The following is a 12,533-nucleotide window of genomic DNA, read 5'->3' as shown; positions in this document are numbered from 1 at the left end:
CCATGAAAATATTAGATTATATTAGAAAAACTTTATAAATCCCTAGTGGGTAAACTAGGACACCCAATTTGCCACCCAAAAGTCATACTGAAAACAAAGTCCACAATAGACAAAAACTAATTGCAATAGTTTCCAAGGACAAATAAAAACAAACAATGCCATATAAAACACGATGGACATCATACAAATAAAAAAATGGTATTGGTATTCATTAATAAATCAAACTGCTGCTGGAACAAAATACCTTCTTAGTTGTTCAGTTGAACACTGAGGCATCGTGAGTCTCTCTCTGAATGAGCTTTGAAGGCCATTGAAGGCATCAAAAAAGACGACTCTTAGGGCTTCATGTCTTTTGCCCTTTGCTTTTCAGCTGTAACGTCTAGTGAGTCTGGGGTTAGGCCAATCCCTGATCCAGCCTTTTTGATTTTGTTTTATTGGTCCTGTTTCAATCATCATCAGTAATGCCGCCCCCCAGCAGAGCACAGCATAAAAAAGATCTATTGATAGAAAACGCTGCGGATGTCAAAAGATCTAAGCTTCCTTAAGATGAACAGTCTTGACTGAGCCTTTAAACAGACTATATTTTTCTTTTTACCAGATAGACCCCAAGATATTGATACAGCTGGACAATTACTAAATAACTTAATAAAAGTTAGAACTAAGAGTGCAAGAAAAATAAGAGGATTAAAAGTGATCTCTGTCATCTGAAGCTGTATTGGTAAAATCATTATTATCAGATAATAATATTGATCAATTTTGTCTTAGTCTAATCTGGCCGCCGAATGGTGAATATGTCAGCTGAAATGAAGCGACTCCTCCAAGTCATGTTAAAACTGATATTCCTCAAGGCGCAGGCTGAGGATATGGAGTAGCAGTTATTTTTTACTCTAGCCTTGTAACTAGATTGTTCTCAGTTCTGAATTCAGAATGTGCATAGTAATGAAAGTTTTTGCAGCGTTTTCTAATGAGGAGTATATAGTATAGGGTAAATAAAATTGGTCCAAGCACAGAACCTTGTGGAACTGCGTGACCAACATTGGTGGTCATCAAGAAATCACCGTTCACAGACACAAACTCCTTTAATACCAATGAAATGTTCTAGTCTCTGCAACAGGATAAATGGTGTCAAACTCAAAGAGGTCAGCATAGATCACAAGTGCAAAAAACAATTGTTTTTACTTAAGCAGGATATTTCAGTTGGTGCCCACAATTGGCAGCCGCAGCCTCTCCATCATCCATTGATCTCTGCTAATTGATACCTTGCCTGGTATTGCAAGGTTTATCACTTTAACGCTTTGAACCAGGACTAGCAATATTTGGATTGAGTAATTAGTTTGAAATTCAAATGTGTTTTGTTCATTATACTTAATCTTTAATGCATATTGTCTGTAGCTGTAGAGTTATATTTTATGAATGCTGTGTATCTCAAGATTAATCATTGCTATAATTAATGATATAATAATAATATATAACTAATTAAGTTCAGTCTTGTAATGTGTTTAAGTAACCCCTGCACAGTTAGATGAATGAATGTGCAAAAAAATCGATGAACTAAGATGTTGGTGTGTGAGTGTGGTGGGGCCTGACTTTGTGACGGACCACATGGCAGCTCTGCGTGGGTGAAATGGGGGTTCAGGAGACCAGGTGAAGACATGACAGGCTGAAAAAAACCTCCATGGCGCTTCAGGACGGAAGGTCGGGCTGACAAAAAGACTCCAGTCAAACAGTCAGTTCTGCTGTTCCCAGCACCAACACGCCACATCGCCTTGACACACCAGGTTTTCCTCTTTGTTGGCACTCCTCGCCCAAAACTTTGTTTCAGAACAGAGGAAGGAAGTGTGCAGACAATGTGTGCTGCTGATGAAATCAGCACATACAGCTTGTGCTGCTGGTGTTGATACAAGTATTAAGTTAAAGAAATCAATGTTTGATTTGATATGAAAGCGCTTTATATGTGGGTTTAACAGATTCTTTAAAATGTGGCAAGTCACACCCTCACATTGGAGAGGCCGTAACACGTTCATGTGAGGTTTTTGTTATTCGTCTTGTTGTCTATTATCTCATTGTCTCACTGTCCAATGTTATGTCAAATTCCTTGTATCCCTAACATATTCTGGCAATTAATGTTCCTGATTCCCGATTTCTGCTTCATAAACCTTGAGTCAAACCTCTCACTGCTGTGGTTTAGTCTCCTTTTTCAACCTTTTGTGTGATATCCTAAGATTTGCTTTAATTTTTGCTCGTTATACTCATTTGGTTTTCCAAATTGAACTTAAAAATGAATGGACGTTTCACGTCAATCGGAATAAGCCTTTTTTGAAGTATCGGCCCCATTCAAACAAATGAAAAATGTCTTTGTAGAGTCAAAATTGGGCCCGCAGGAATAATAATCAGACAGACCTGTAGAATAACATCCAACCTCACAAAATTTTTTCACAACTTCCCCCTAAAACACTCAGTGCCTGAACGTTAAGGTGAATCCAATGAAACACTAGCAAAATAAAATGAGCACCCTCCGTGGGAGAATTCTCTCCCTAGTTACACGTTCTGTCTCATCTCCTAAGGTTTAACGTCAGTGAAAGTTGTCACCACGGTTGGAAAGTGTGAGGACAACTGTCTGTGATTTCCTGTGCTGAAATGTGTGGGGCACATTATCAGCATGTTATGTCATCAGCAGTAGTGTGGCACAGAAGCCTGCCGCACTTATTGAGGGATCACGTATTTAAGGTGACGGGGACTGGAGACGTATTCATTTCAAATATCACTATTACGGTACTGAAACCAAAAGAAGGTTTTTTTTTTTTAAATAATACAACTTTTATCTTAAAAAGTCATTTCCATGTTCTCAACATTAAGTACACCCTCCAGACGTTTTTGTTGGTAGGCTGTTCTCCTGAAACACATTGTGTGGAAACTTGTTTTTACTTTACTGTGTTTAAAGAGAATAAACACAGAAAACACTTTGTTGCCAGGCAAGTGGTGGCTGAGGAGGAGGAGGACGCAGAGTGAGGGTTCAGCTGACAATTCTTTATTCTTCAAAAATCAAAATGCAAAAACCCAAAATCGCTCTTAAGGAGGATACAAGGGAATTGATCAAAAATCTAAAGGCAAAAACTCAAAATCTCTCTAACGAGGAAATAAAGGAAGGATCAAAAAATGAAAGGACAAACTCCACCGGACTGGACTTGTGACGTGAGGCTGGCATGCAGGGCAATACGACATGACACACTGGCACAGGACAAGGGGCGACGCAGACATAAGTACACATTAGGGATGTGTGGGAACAGGTGGACACAATCAAGAATCAGGGGAGACCATCAGACTGGTGACACATGAGGAAAGGCAAGGGACCTGAAACGAGAGGGAGTTAGTTTCCAAAATAAAACAGGAAGTCAAAAAACAACCATGGAGACAGGACAAAAACGCAACTTGACATACAGGTGTGACATTTGTTGGTCAATTTCTCAACTGAGCCCAGTGAGGGGAAAGCAAATTGTTATTTATAACTTTACAACATGGCACTATGACAAAACAACGACAATGCTTTGCTGTCACGGGCGAGGTCCAGTTGAGGGCGTTAAATAAAGTCCCATTCACCTGTGTTCCTTCCTGCACCATGATGCCCATTTCTGAGGCACGTTTGTAAGAAGAAGCACTCATATTGAGACATGCTTCCAGACGTGAGAGCGTGTTTCGGGACAGATCCGACCCACAGCGCGAAGCGATGCTCTCAGCATCCCACAGATGGTCTGTATGGCACTGCGCTTTTTTGCAGACGGCATGTTTATATGCCGAAACTGTAAATAAAGGCACTATTTGCCGTACTGTCAGAAGTGTGTGTTTGGCACTGAAGTCCTTGGCACATATCGTTATTACATTCCCTGAACACAGAAGAGGATTTCCGCAAGATTGCAGGTAACATGAATTATAGATTACAAAAAAGTTTAGGCCTAGTCTTTATGGTTAATTTCCACATTAATTCGCTCTGCTTACGCTTAAGGTATAAAGTATAAGTAATAATAAATTTGATTCAGATTGTGCTTTACATGGTAGGCCACTCAAGGGACACTTTACAGTGAAACCAGCGCATTTAGCATATACACAGCAATAAAACCAACCCAATAAAGCATATTAAAATCAATTTGTGTCAAGTGTCAAGTGTACAACTTTCCTAGTAAGTAGATATTTTTAAATCCCTTCAGCATTCAGTCAGGTCATGATTGTCTGCCAGGCCTTTCTCTCTGTTTAATTTCAGTAGCCGTATTCCCTTTTTTGCATATCATATGTTTCCATAATTAGTTGCTGCTCAGCGGGTGAAAAAAATGCGTCTTCTCCATTTCTGGATCAGTGAATCTGTGATCGATACAGTGGTCTACTTAAGAAAGCCTTGAACGCGAACTTATCCCAGCTATGTACACCTGGATTAACTTAGCACCCCCTTCTCATCCCGGCTCAGCAAACGTGCAACCGACTAAGCCGCGATGAGCGGGTCACACTAAGTCAAGCTGCGCTTTTTCACTTATCCTAGATTTCTTTACTATACTTGTGTGCAATAGCCCCAAGGTCACAAGGAGGCTAGAGGACTCAAATGCAGACTTTCACAAACAAAAATACTTTAAATTTCAAGTTCAAATCAAAAATTGCCTACAGGCAAACAAAAACTCAAGATAGGAAACACAATCAATAAACCGATGAGAGACACATATGGTTTAAACTGGTATGGTGCAGGTTATTGAAACAATCGGGGACATGGGAGACAATCACAGGGAATAACATGGCAGGGCAGGAAGTGAAGCTATTCCAACGAGGTAACTACAAAAAGAAGCAGGAAACAAACCCAAACAGTGACAGCAGCGGTGCCTCAGCCCAGAGGGGAGTCGGACATGTGAAACGATGACTGCCCCTACCTCCGAATGTGTGGATCCGTGAGGAGGAAACAGTGACAGCAGTAAGCATGACAGAGACAGCAGACCCTGGGCCGACACGCTGCTCACTGACTCCTATCATCAGTTTGACCTTACAGACGGCAAAAACACACGTCCAGCAATCCAACTTCTCAAATCAATGACAATATTTGTAAGTGAATTAGAACAGATCGCAAGCAGTTACTCCCAACAAGGAGCTTGACTTTAAAACACAGGAAATGTAATGTGATATGACCCAGGGTACCATCTTTGCCAAGTGTGAGGCAGGACCCTACAAAGCAAAGCAGCATCTACAGGCTAAGGACAGTGATTAGAGTTAATGCCGAGCTATACTTTAGCTCAGTTTTTTAATTTTTAGAAAAATGTGACAGAATTCTGAGCTCAAATTATAAACTGTTGGTCACTCATTGTGTAAAGAACCCTGAATGAGTGAGCGAAGGACAGACAGTGTTTGTAGAATGGCTTTAACTGTGTGCATCGTTTAGGTTAACTGAAGGATTTTCACTATAAGAGCCGCTTTCTTCATCCTCTTAGAAAAAAACAAAACTGCTGATTACAATGTTTTAAAAATGAAATGCTTTATTTTCGCTCTGGCACCCTGAAAAGGAGAAGAATTTTGAAAGAATTGATAGTGACTGAGTCTATGACTCAATGAAGATTCAAACTACATGGTCATGAAATCTGCCACTGGCACCAAATGATTGTATAGCTATTGTATAATTGATTGTAGGAGAAAACAAAAATTCTTACATTGTGAGGGAAAGGTTTTGCCACATTCTGCCAGCATTTGTGACTGCTGCATGCCTGCAGGCAAGAAGCAAGAGTCCCTTAAATCAATGCTTGAGCTAATTGCTGTTAGAGCTGAATGGAGGGGCCTGGGTGACAGCAATAGGATCAATGTTTATTGTGTGGATGAGCCTGCAATTGTGCCTGAATAAACTCAAATTAGAGTATTTTTGCCCTATTTACATATGATTGGCACCAAGACAACAGGCAGTAATCCTTCCATGCTGAGGTGCAGGTGTAAAACAAAACAGAGTATGGATGTTTTTTAAGGTTATTAACCGAAAAACTAGTGTTGTAGGGCGGCAACATGCTGGGCTAAGTATACTACTGAGTCTATAGGGCTGGAGGGGAATCATCATCGTCCTCCACCTACGGCAGGAAACCCACCATGTGTAAAGGAGGAGGCAGATTTACTCAGTGGAGCAGGCAAACACGTGTCGCCAACACAAAACCTGAGTTTCAAGTTACATTTACTTTCTCTTTTTACTGGATGCTGTAAATTTGTAACCAGTAAAAACAACAGAAGCATGAATTAAATCAACAGACTCACATTCATTTTCAATCCTGGTGGAAACTTTAACATGTTAAAAGATAGCAGCATTTGCACAGGTGATGAAAAAAAACATTTGAGTGACATAACACAAACAAAGATTTAGCAGACAGAGATTGCATTGCCATTTATTGACACAGAATTACAATTTGTGCAGAAAATGGGAGTTAGAAAACCAAACAAGAAACTACTAAAAATCTCAAATATTAATCATGGCGGGTTTTGAGGCTTTAAATTAATGATAATTGATTTAGAAGATATCCATGCTGTGCATCCAACCTATATCATCTGACTTAAAGTCACCAGTCCATCACAGGCCTGACGCGTGACTTTGAAAGATGTTAATAATAGAGAACCATGCAGAAGGTCCGTATTCAAAGCGTCCGCTGGTGGTCTAGCTGATCAATTAAAGAGCTCCCTGAAAAGACAAAGCCAGTGTCCTGCCGGAGCAGATTCATCACAACCTGGCAAAATATATTCCTAGGGCCTCACGTACCCTAGCAGACATTCATTTATTATTATGACAAGGCTGTTGCTTTATTAAAGTGTCACATCCATGCTGTACTAGCCACGTTCCACTTCTACACTGACCATAAAAAATAAGAGCACAACCTAAATGAGTTTTTATTTAGTTGTTTGATGAAAATGCACATTATGTGCATTTCTTCATACATCCCTTTATTCCCATAGAGCTCGATGCGAGTCCCACAGGTGAAGTGCGAACACATGAATTGAAGGAAATGCACGCCCTCGTGGCGACAGAAGTGAAGCTGCGGCTCGTTGGATGTCCCACAAACACGGTGGATTCCTGCAAACGTCTTTAGAGGGGAAGAAAAAGCCTCTCTTTTTATTTGTCCTTTCAGTCCAAGCTAAGTCTTTTCTTTTTCCTCTCTCCCTCTTTAATCCGTCCCCCTATTTCAGAAAAAAGCACACACACAAAACCAGGTTCACGCGGTGCTTTAGTGGCTGACAGTGAAAGAGCTTGTGTTTTTCCTTTTCCCCTCTTTGCGCTGAGTTGAGCCTTGAATCGCTCTGGAAAATTGCTTCTTTTCAATAGAGGGACCGAGGAACAACGTTAATGGGATCCAAAGGGAGTCTCTGCTCTTAAACAGGTGGAAATTTGACGTCCTCGAATTTTATACAAATAGTAAGTAAGTATATAAGCCGGCGTGGAAAAGCAGAGATCCCATCTCAGAGGATTAGCCTTAGGATTTTTTACCCCTGAAATAATTTCCCAAAGTGAAAAAAATGACAGTGTGAATGAGGGCTGGGGACTTGATCAACGTTTGAAATGCGTGTTTAACGATGAAAACACCATTGTGATGATAATACCCCCCCCCCCCCTCTCCAGAGAGAACGGCTCATTTTTGTGTTTCAGGTTGATGGACGCGTCTCCCTGTCACCCAGTTCGGAGCTCGGGTGCCCACTAATGTCGGGGGACAGTGATCCGCGCTAAGGGGCGGGCGCTGCCAACATGTGACAGAGAGCTGTCTGCTGGTTTCTCCACACCCATCTGCCCCTCTGACCGTTAAAGAGGTGAACGCCGTTCTCCCGCATTCGCCGGCATCTCCGACTACAACTTGTTCCTCCTCTTCCTCTTTTTCTCCCTAACGAGCTCTGTAATGTCCTGTTAATGTTGTGTGCACTAGTTAATGAGCATTAATCCATCACTACTGGATGCTATTGTTGCGCTGGACGGGAGGAAGGAGGGGGTGCGGGGGTGGCCATTTGAATGCAAATACGTGACACTGTGACAGCAAGGTGCTTATTAAACTGATGTGTCCTCCTGTCTTTTCTGCCGGGAGCTCAGGAGAGTGAAAAGACGCGGGCAGCGGGAGGAGCGAGTCGCAGCGCGCTGGGAGTTGCTCACACCAAGTTCTGCGAACTTTAAAAAAACAACAAAGAAATTACTGAATCGACAACCAAAAGATGGCAAGTTCTGCTTCCTTGGAGACGGTGATGTCCGGCAGGACCGGACCGTCCGCGGCTCCCAAGACACTCGCCTTCTCCATAGACCGGATCATGTCCAAGAGCACGGAGCCGAAGCGGGGCGCGGAGGAGCGCTCCGATGGGAAGAAGATGCTGGGGCTCTGCTCCCCGATCCCCTGCATGTTCCCGCTGCAGCCCTTCAGCTACGACCTGCAGGCCAAGGCGCTGATGAACTACTCGGAGCTGTGGAGAGCCAGTTTCAGGGGGACTTTTTGCGGCTCCGCATCCGCACCGTGCAAAGTTAACTGCGGCATGTGCGCCAAAGCGGAGTCGGGCTTGAAGCAGCCGCCGCTGTCGTCGGGAAGCCGGGTGGTGAAACCGCAGGTCATCCACCAGGCCGTGGCCGTGCCCACCGGCGGCTCGCTCTACTATCTCAACTACCTGGACTCTGCGTACCAGCAGTCGGAGCTGTTGGCCGGCCACTGGTTCTCCAACCAGCAGGCCCAGGCCTCTCTGTCGGCGCACCACAGACTTTTACTTCTGGAGAACGCCAAACTTGCAACGGTCGGGTCCGAGAAACTGCCCACACCGCAGTACCCTCACAAGGAACATCTGCCGGGGCAGCTGGACCAGATAGTGAAGGAAAACCACGGCCTGAGTGCCGAGAAGAACGGCGTAAAGACGCACAATAAAGCGAGCAGCAGCTGCACCGGCGCAGCAGACGCGAAGCCCAAAAACTTCACGTGTGAAGTGTGTGGAAAGGTAGCGTGTTTTTATGCTCTTTTTCCGTGTGTAACATGTAGGTGTTGATTCGTTATGAAAAGGAATTAACAACTCCAAAGCACAGTGGGTCTGTATATTGTTCGTGTTACTATCGATTAAATAACTATAGTATATTGTTTTATAGTGATAATAATGCAATTGTATTATTTAAATATATATATTGCATTTTAAATTAGGAAACGGAGTAAGCCCAAAATACACAATACTAATGTACACTCTTTAAAATTAGATTATCTGACTTTAATTATTCAGCAGCAACAGGATTCAATTCAATTCCAGATGTTTTGTATTTGTGAGGCGCTGATGTTTGGTCGTAATTATAGAAATCCATATCTTTGGTCTTTCTGTGTTGTCCGCAGGTTTTTAACGCGCATTACAATCTGACCCGACACATGCCGGTGCACACCGGGGCCCGGCCCTTCGTGTGCAAAGTGTGCGGGAAAGGGTTCCGGCAGGCCAGCACGCTGTGCAGACACAAGATCATCCACACACAGGTGAAACGCGTAGCCGCCCCGTACCGCCTTTCAAAAACCCGACAGTTGCTTTGGTTTTCTTAACAATTTTTTTTTGTCTTCCCCGTTCAGGAGAAGCCTCATAAATGCAACCAGTGTGGGAAGGCGTTTAACAGGAGCTCCACACTCAACACTCACGTGCGGATCCACGCAGGCTACAAACCTTTCGTCTGTGAGTTCTGCGGGAAAGGTTTCCACCAGAAAGGTAATTATCGACCCGACGCCATATTTATGTTCCAATGAGAATTGTAAATCCAAACACTGCAGATTTTCGTGTTCTTTTTTATTTTATATTGGCCTTGTATTGTTCAGTGTCTGTAGTTCGTCCCTAAAGCGGGTGAAATATTCTGCCTCTCCAATGGTCTCTGATGCAAAGCCTGTGTATAAAAAGCCAGGAATTTAAACGTATTTTTTTCTTCTGATTTTATTTTCAAAACAAAAAAACACTGCGTCTGATGGGATTGTTTTTGATATTTTTCCAATCTTGACGTATATACAATATCCTCGCCGTGGTTAGAGTAAACGTTAAACGGAGGAGCTCTGCGCTTCATGCTATTGTTGTATAATATTATTATGATATTACAATTGTTTACCTCAGGTTGGAGGAAGGCTTGCCGCCCTTCGTCGTTCTATTATTTTTTTCTTAATTATATATATTGATAAATATATCATATATACTGTTTTTAATCTATTTAAAATACATGTTGTAATATTTTCCCTGCCTTTGTTTTGGCCTGTTGAATTTTCTCTCCTACCAATTCCTGTACTTCCACTCTGCGAAGTGGTTGTGAAGGAATCTACGAGGTTAGTGTGCGCTGGAAGCAGCGCCATATGCTGCCGCTCTTATTATCTGGGAGCGCAATTAGAAGGGGCAATGATTGCGGGCCGGCCGACGAGCGTGATGCGATCAGTGGAAATAGGACATGTCACTTTCCGCGGACTAATGCTCTCTCCCAAGACGGCAGCATTTGCTCTGGGTCAGCTGCCAGACCTCAAGTCGGAGAATCGCCCCTTTTTTCTTCTGCGCTTGATTCTGACAAAGTTTGACAACTTCTTGACTTCCGACACACAAAGCCTGATTAATGAAGGGCCGGGCCGGGCGCAGGGACAGATCTGGGACTTCACAATGGACCGCGGACCTCGGCGGGAGGGGGCTCTTGTGTCCTCACATTTTTTTTAAATATTTGCATTAAATAGCATTTTTGCTCTAAATAGATGAGATTATTTCTAGTGGCCTCTTCCCCGATGAAGGAAATATTTGTATCAATTCATTACACTACATTACAAACTGGAATTTACGTAAACCAATCCGGATGATTTTACTGATGAGCTCTTCATAATCGATGTTTTCTGTGTTGTTAGCTGCGCAGCTGCTGTAGGTATGTAACGTGGACTCCACTGACGTCTTCTATTAATCCTTCTGTTTCTCGCGAGGCCTGTTGTGTTATGGAATGTCGTTTTCACTGGAAGTGACAGAAACTTGTGTGATGCTGTTCACACTGTGACCCGGCTGAAAGGGTCACTTTGATGCGTCCTGTAAAAAAACAGAATCAAACAGCTGCTTTTCTTCATCTCGCAGGGAACTACAAGAACCACAAGCTGACGCACAGCGGGGAGAAGCAGTACAAGTGCTCCATCTGCAACAAGGCCTTCCACCAGGTCTACAACCTGACCTTCCACATGCACACGCACAACGACAAGAAGCCCTTCACGTGCGCAACCTGTGGCAAGGGTTTCTGCCGCAACTTCGACCTGAAGAAACACATCAGAAAGCTGCACGACAGCGTCTTCACGGCGCCCGCGGAGCCCTCCAGGAAGAGGGAGCCGCAGAGCTGAGGCCCCACAACCCAGTTTCCTCCTGGACGGACTGTGGGGCCCCTGAGAGACTGCTGGCGTGCCGCTTCTGTGGCCGCGCGGAACCGCTTTCCCGCGCTGCTCGTCCAATGACTTTGGAAAAACACTTAAAGGGAACTGTGGTCATGCTTTACAATTTTGGATCCTGTGAAACTGTGGTACAAAACCCTTCGTACTTCACACTCATTCCCGATCTGATACGGTGTGCTGCTGTCCACGGGGACATTCGTGGGACAGATCATCCGATACCACGATGGAACTGTAAATAATAGGTTAAATAAAAGGAAAGAATAATAAAACATGTTATTTAAAATGTGGATTGCCACGTTGTGTATTTCGCAAAAAAAGAGTTCATGTCAATAAATAAGTTATATCTTATAATGAAAATGAATGTCTGAGCCACGTCATTTCTGTTTGTTTTTTAAGGCATTTGAAAATAAAACGATGGAGTCCTTTGATTGTTGTGTTACTTTCAGAAATATTTGGCTTACAGTCGACTGGTGCAACACCAGAGTTTAGAAAACTCATTCACGAACACAACATTATCCGAAATGAAAATAAGAGCATGAACATGTCATAAAAAGAAAGCGTAAACACATAATGAAGATTAAAAAGTCAATGGAACTATTAACTGCATAACTTTAACATGCTCGATGTGTAAGCTCTTCTTTTCCCAGTTTGTTTGATTATAATTTTTGTTATAAGTTTTATTGCTTGTTGATCACTTTTTCGCTGTGTTTTAAACCTCAAGTCCATCTTCACCAGAGAGATGATCTAATGGCAGTTTAAATACATATTTTATATTTTCAACATATGATTCATCATTAATTAAACATTAGCTGTTTTTATTCAGTGCATTTAGCCACGCAGCTATTCTTCCAGGACAAAAAAACACAGACATTTATCAAAACTGCTACATTGATGAAGACATTTGATTTATATATCTTATATTTCATGAGGCCAGATGCTAAGAAATAAATAAAACGGACGGTGTCGTTTCTACTGTCATTGCAGAGCTACTTTCACTCAACATGAAAATACTATATTTTGTATATAATGTAATAATTGCATTTATATTAATTTACTAATTTAGTTTTTCATTCCCCCACAAGCAAACGAAAAATGTGTTTTAATGATTTTAATAATTATTATATTCATAATAATTTACAGTGCTTTTTTTTACTAAATTCCAAA

The 12,533-nt window shown here is 42.3% G+C and overlaps 1 protein-coding gene across 1 annotated transcript; it reads left to right on the top strand.

Annotated features, from left to right (window-relative positions):
* The first annotated feature begins 7,644 nt into the window (after positions 1-7,644).
* fezf2 (FEZ family zinc finger 2) lies at positions 7,645-11,780 on the top strand. Its single transcript, XM_062564161.1, has 4 exons — positions 7,645-8,952; positions 9,333-9,467; positions 9,558-9,690; positions 11,065-11,780. Exons 1-4 carry the CDS (start codon positions 8,191-8,193, stop codon positions 11,319-11,321), a joined length of 1,287 nt encoding a protein of 428 aa, XP_062420145.1. The 5' UTR covers positions 7,645-8,190; the 3' UTR covers positions 11,322-11,780.
* Positions 11,781-12,533: the final 753 nt, after the last annotated feature.

This window comes from Pungitius pungitius, chromosome 8, assembly GCF_949316345.1.
Source record: "Pungitius pungitius chromosome 8, fPunPun2.1, whole genome shotgun sequence".
In the NCBI taxonomy this organism is placed as follows: Eukaryota; Metazoa; Chordata; class Actinopteri; order Perciformes; family Gasterosteidae; genus Pungitius; species Pungitius pungitius.
Note: the sequence above shows the minus strand (reverse complement) of the source record. Positions and strands in the feature narration are given on the sequence as shown.

Excerpts from the sequence above, each read along its gene's own strand:
- fezf2 (XM_062564161.1), top strand. The coding sequence starts at position 8,191 with ATGGCAAGTTCTGCTTCCTTGGAGACGGTGATGTCCGGCAGGACCGGA. Across the intron at positions 9,468-9,557 it reads ACAAGATCATCCACACACAG|GAGAAGCCTCATAAATGCAA; the intron begins GTGAAACGCGTA and ends TTCCCCGTTCAG. Across the intron at positions 9,691-11,064 it reads GAAAGGTTTCCACCAGAAAG|GGAACTACAAGAACCACAAG; the intron begins GTAATTATCGAC and ends TTCATCTCGCAG.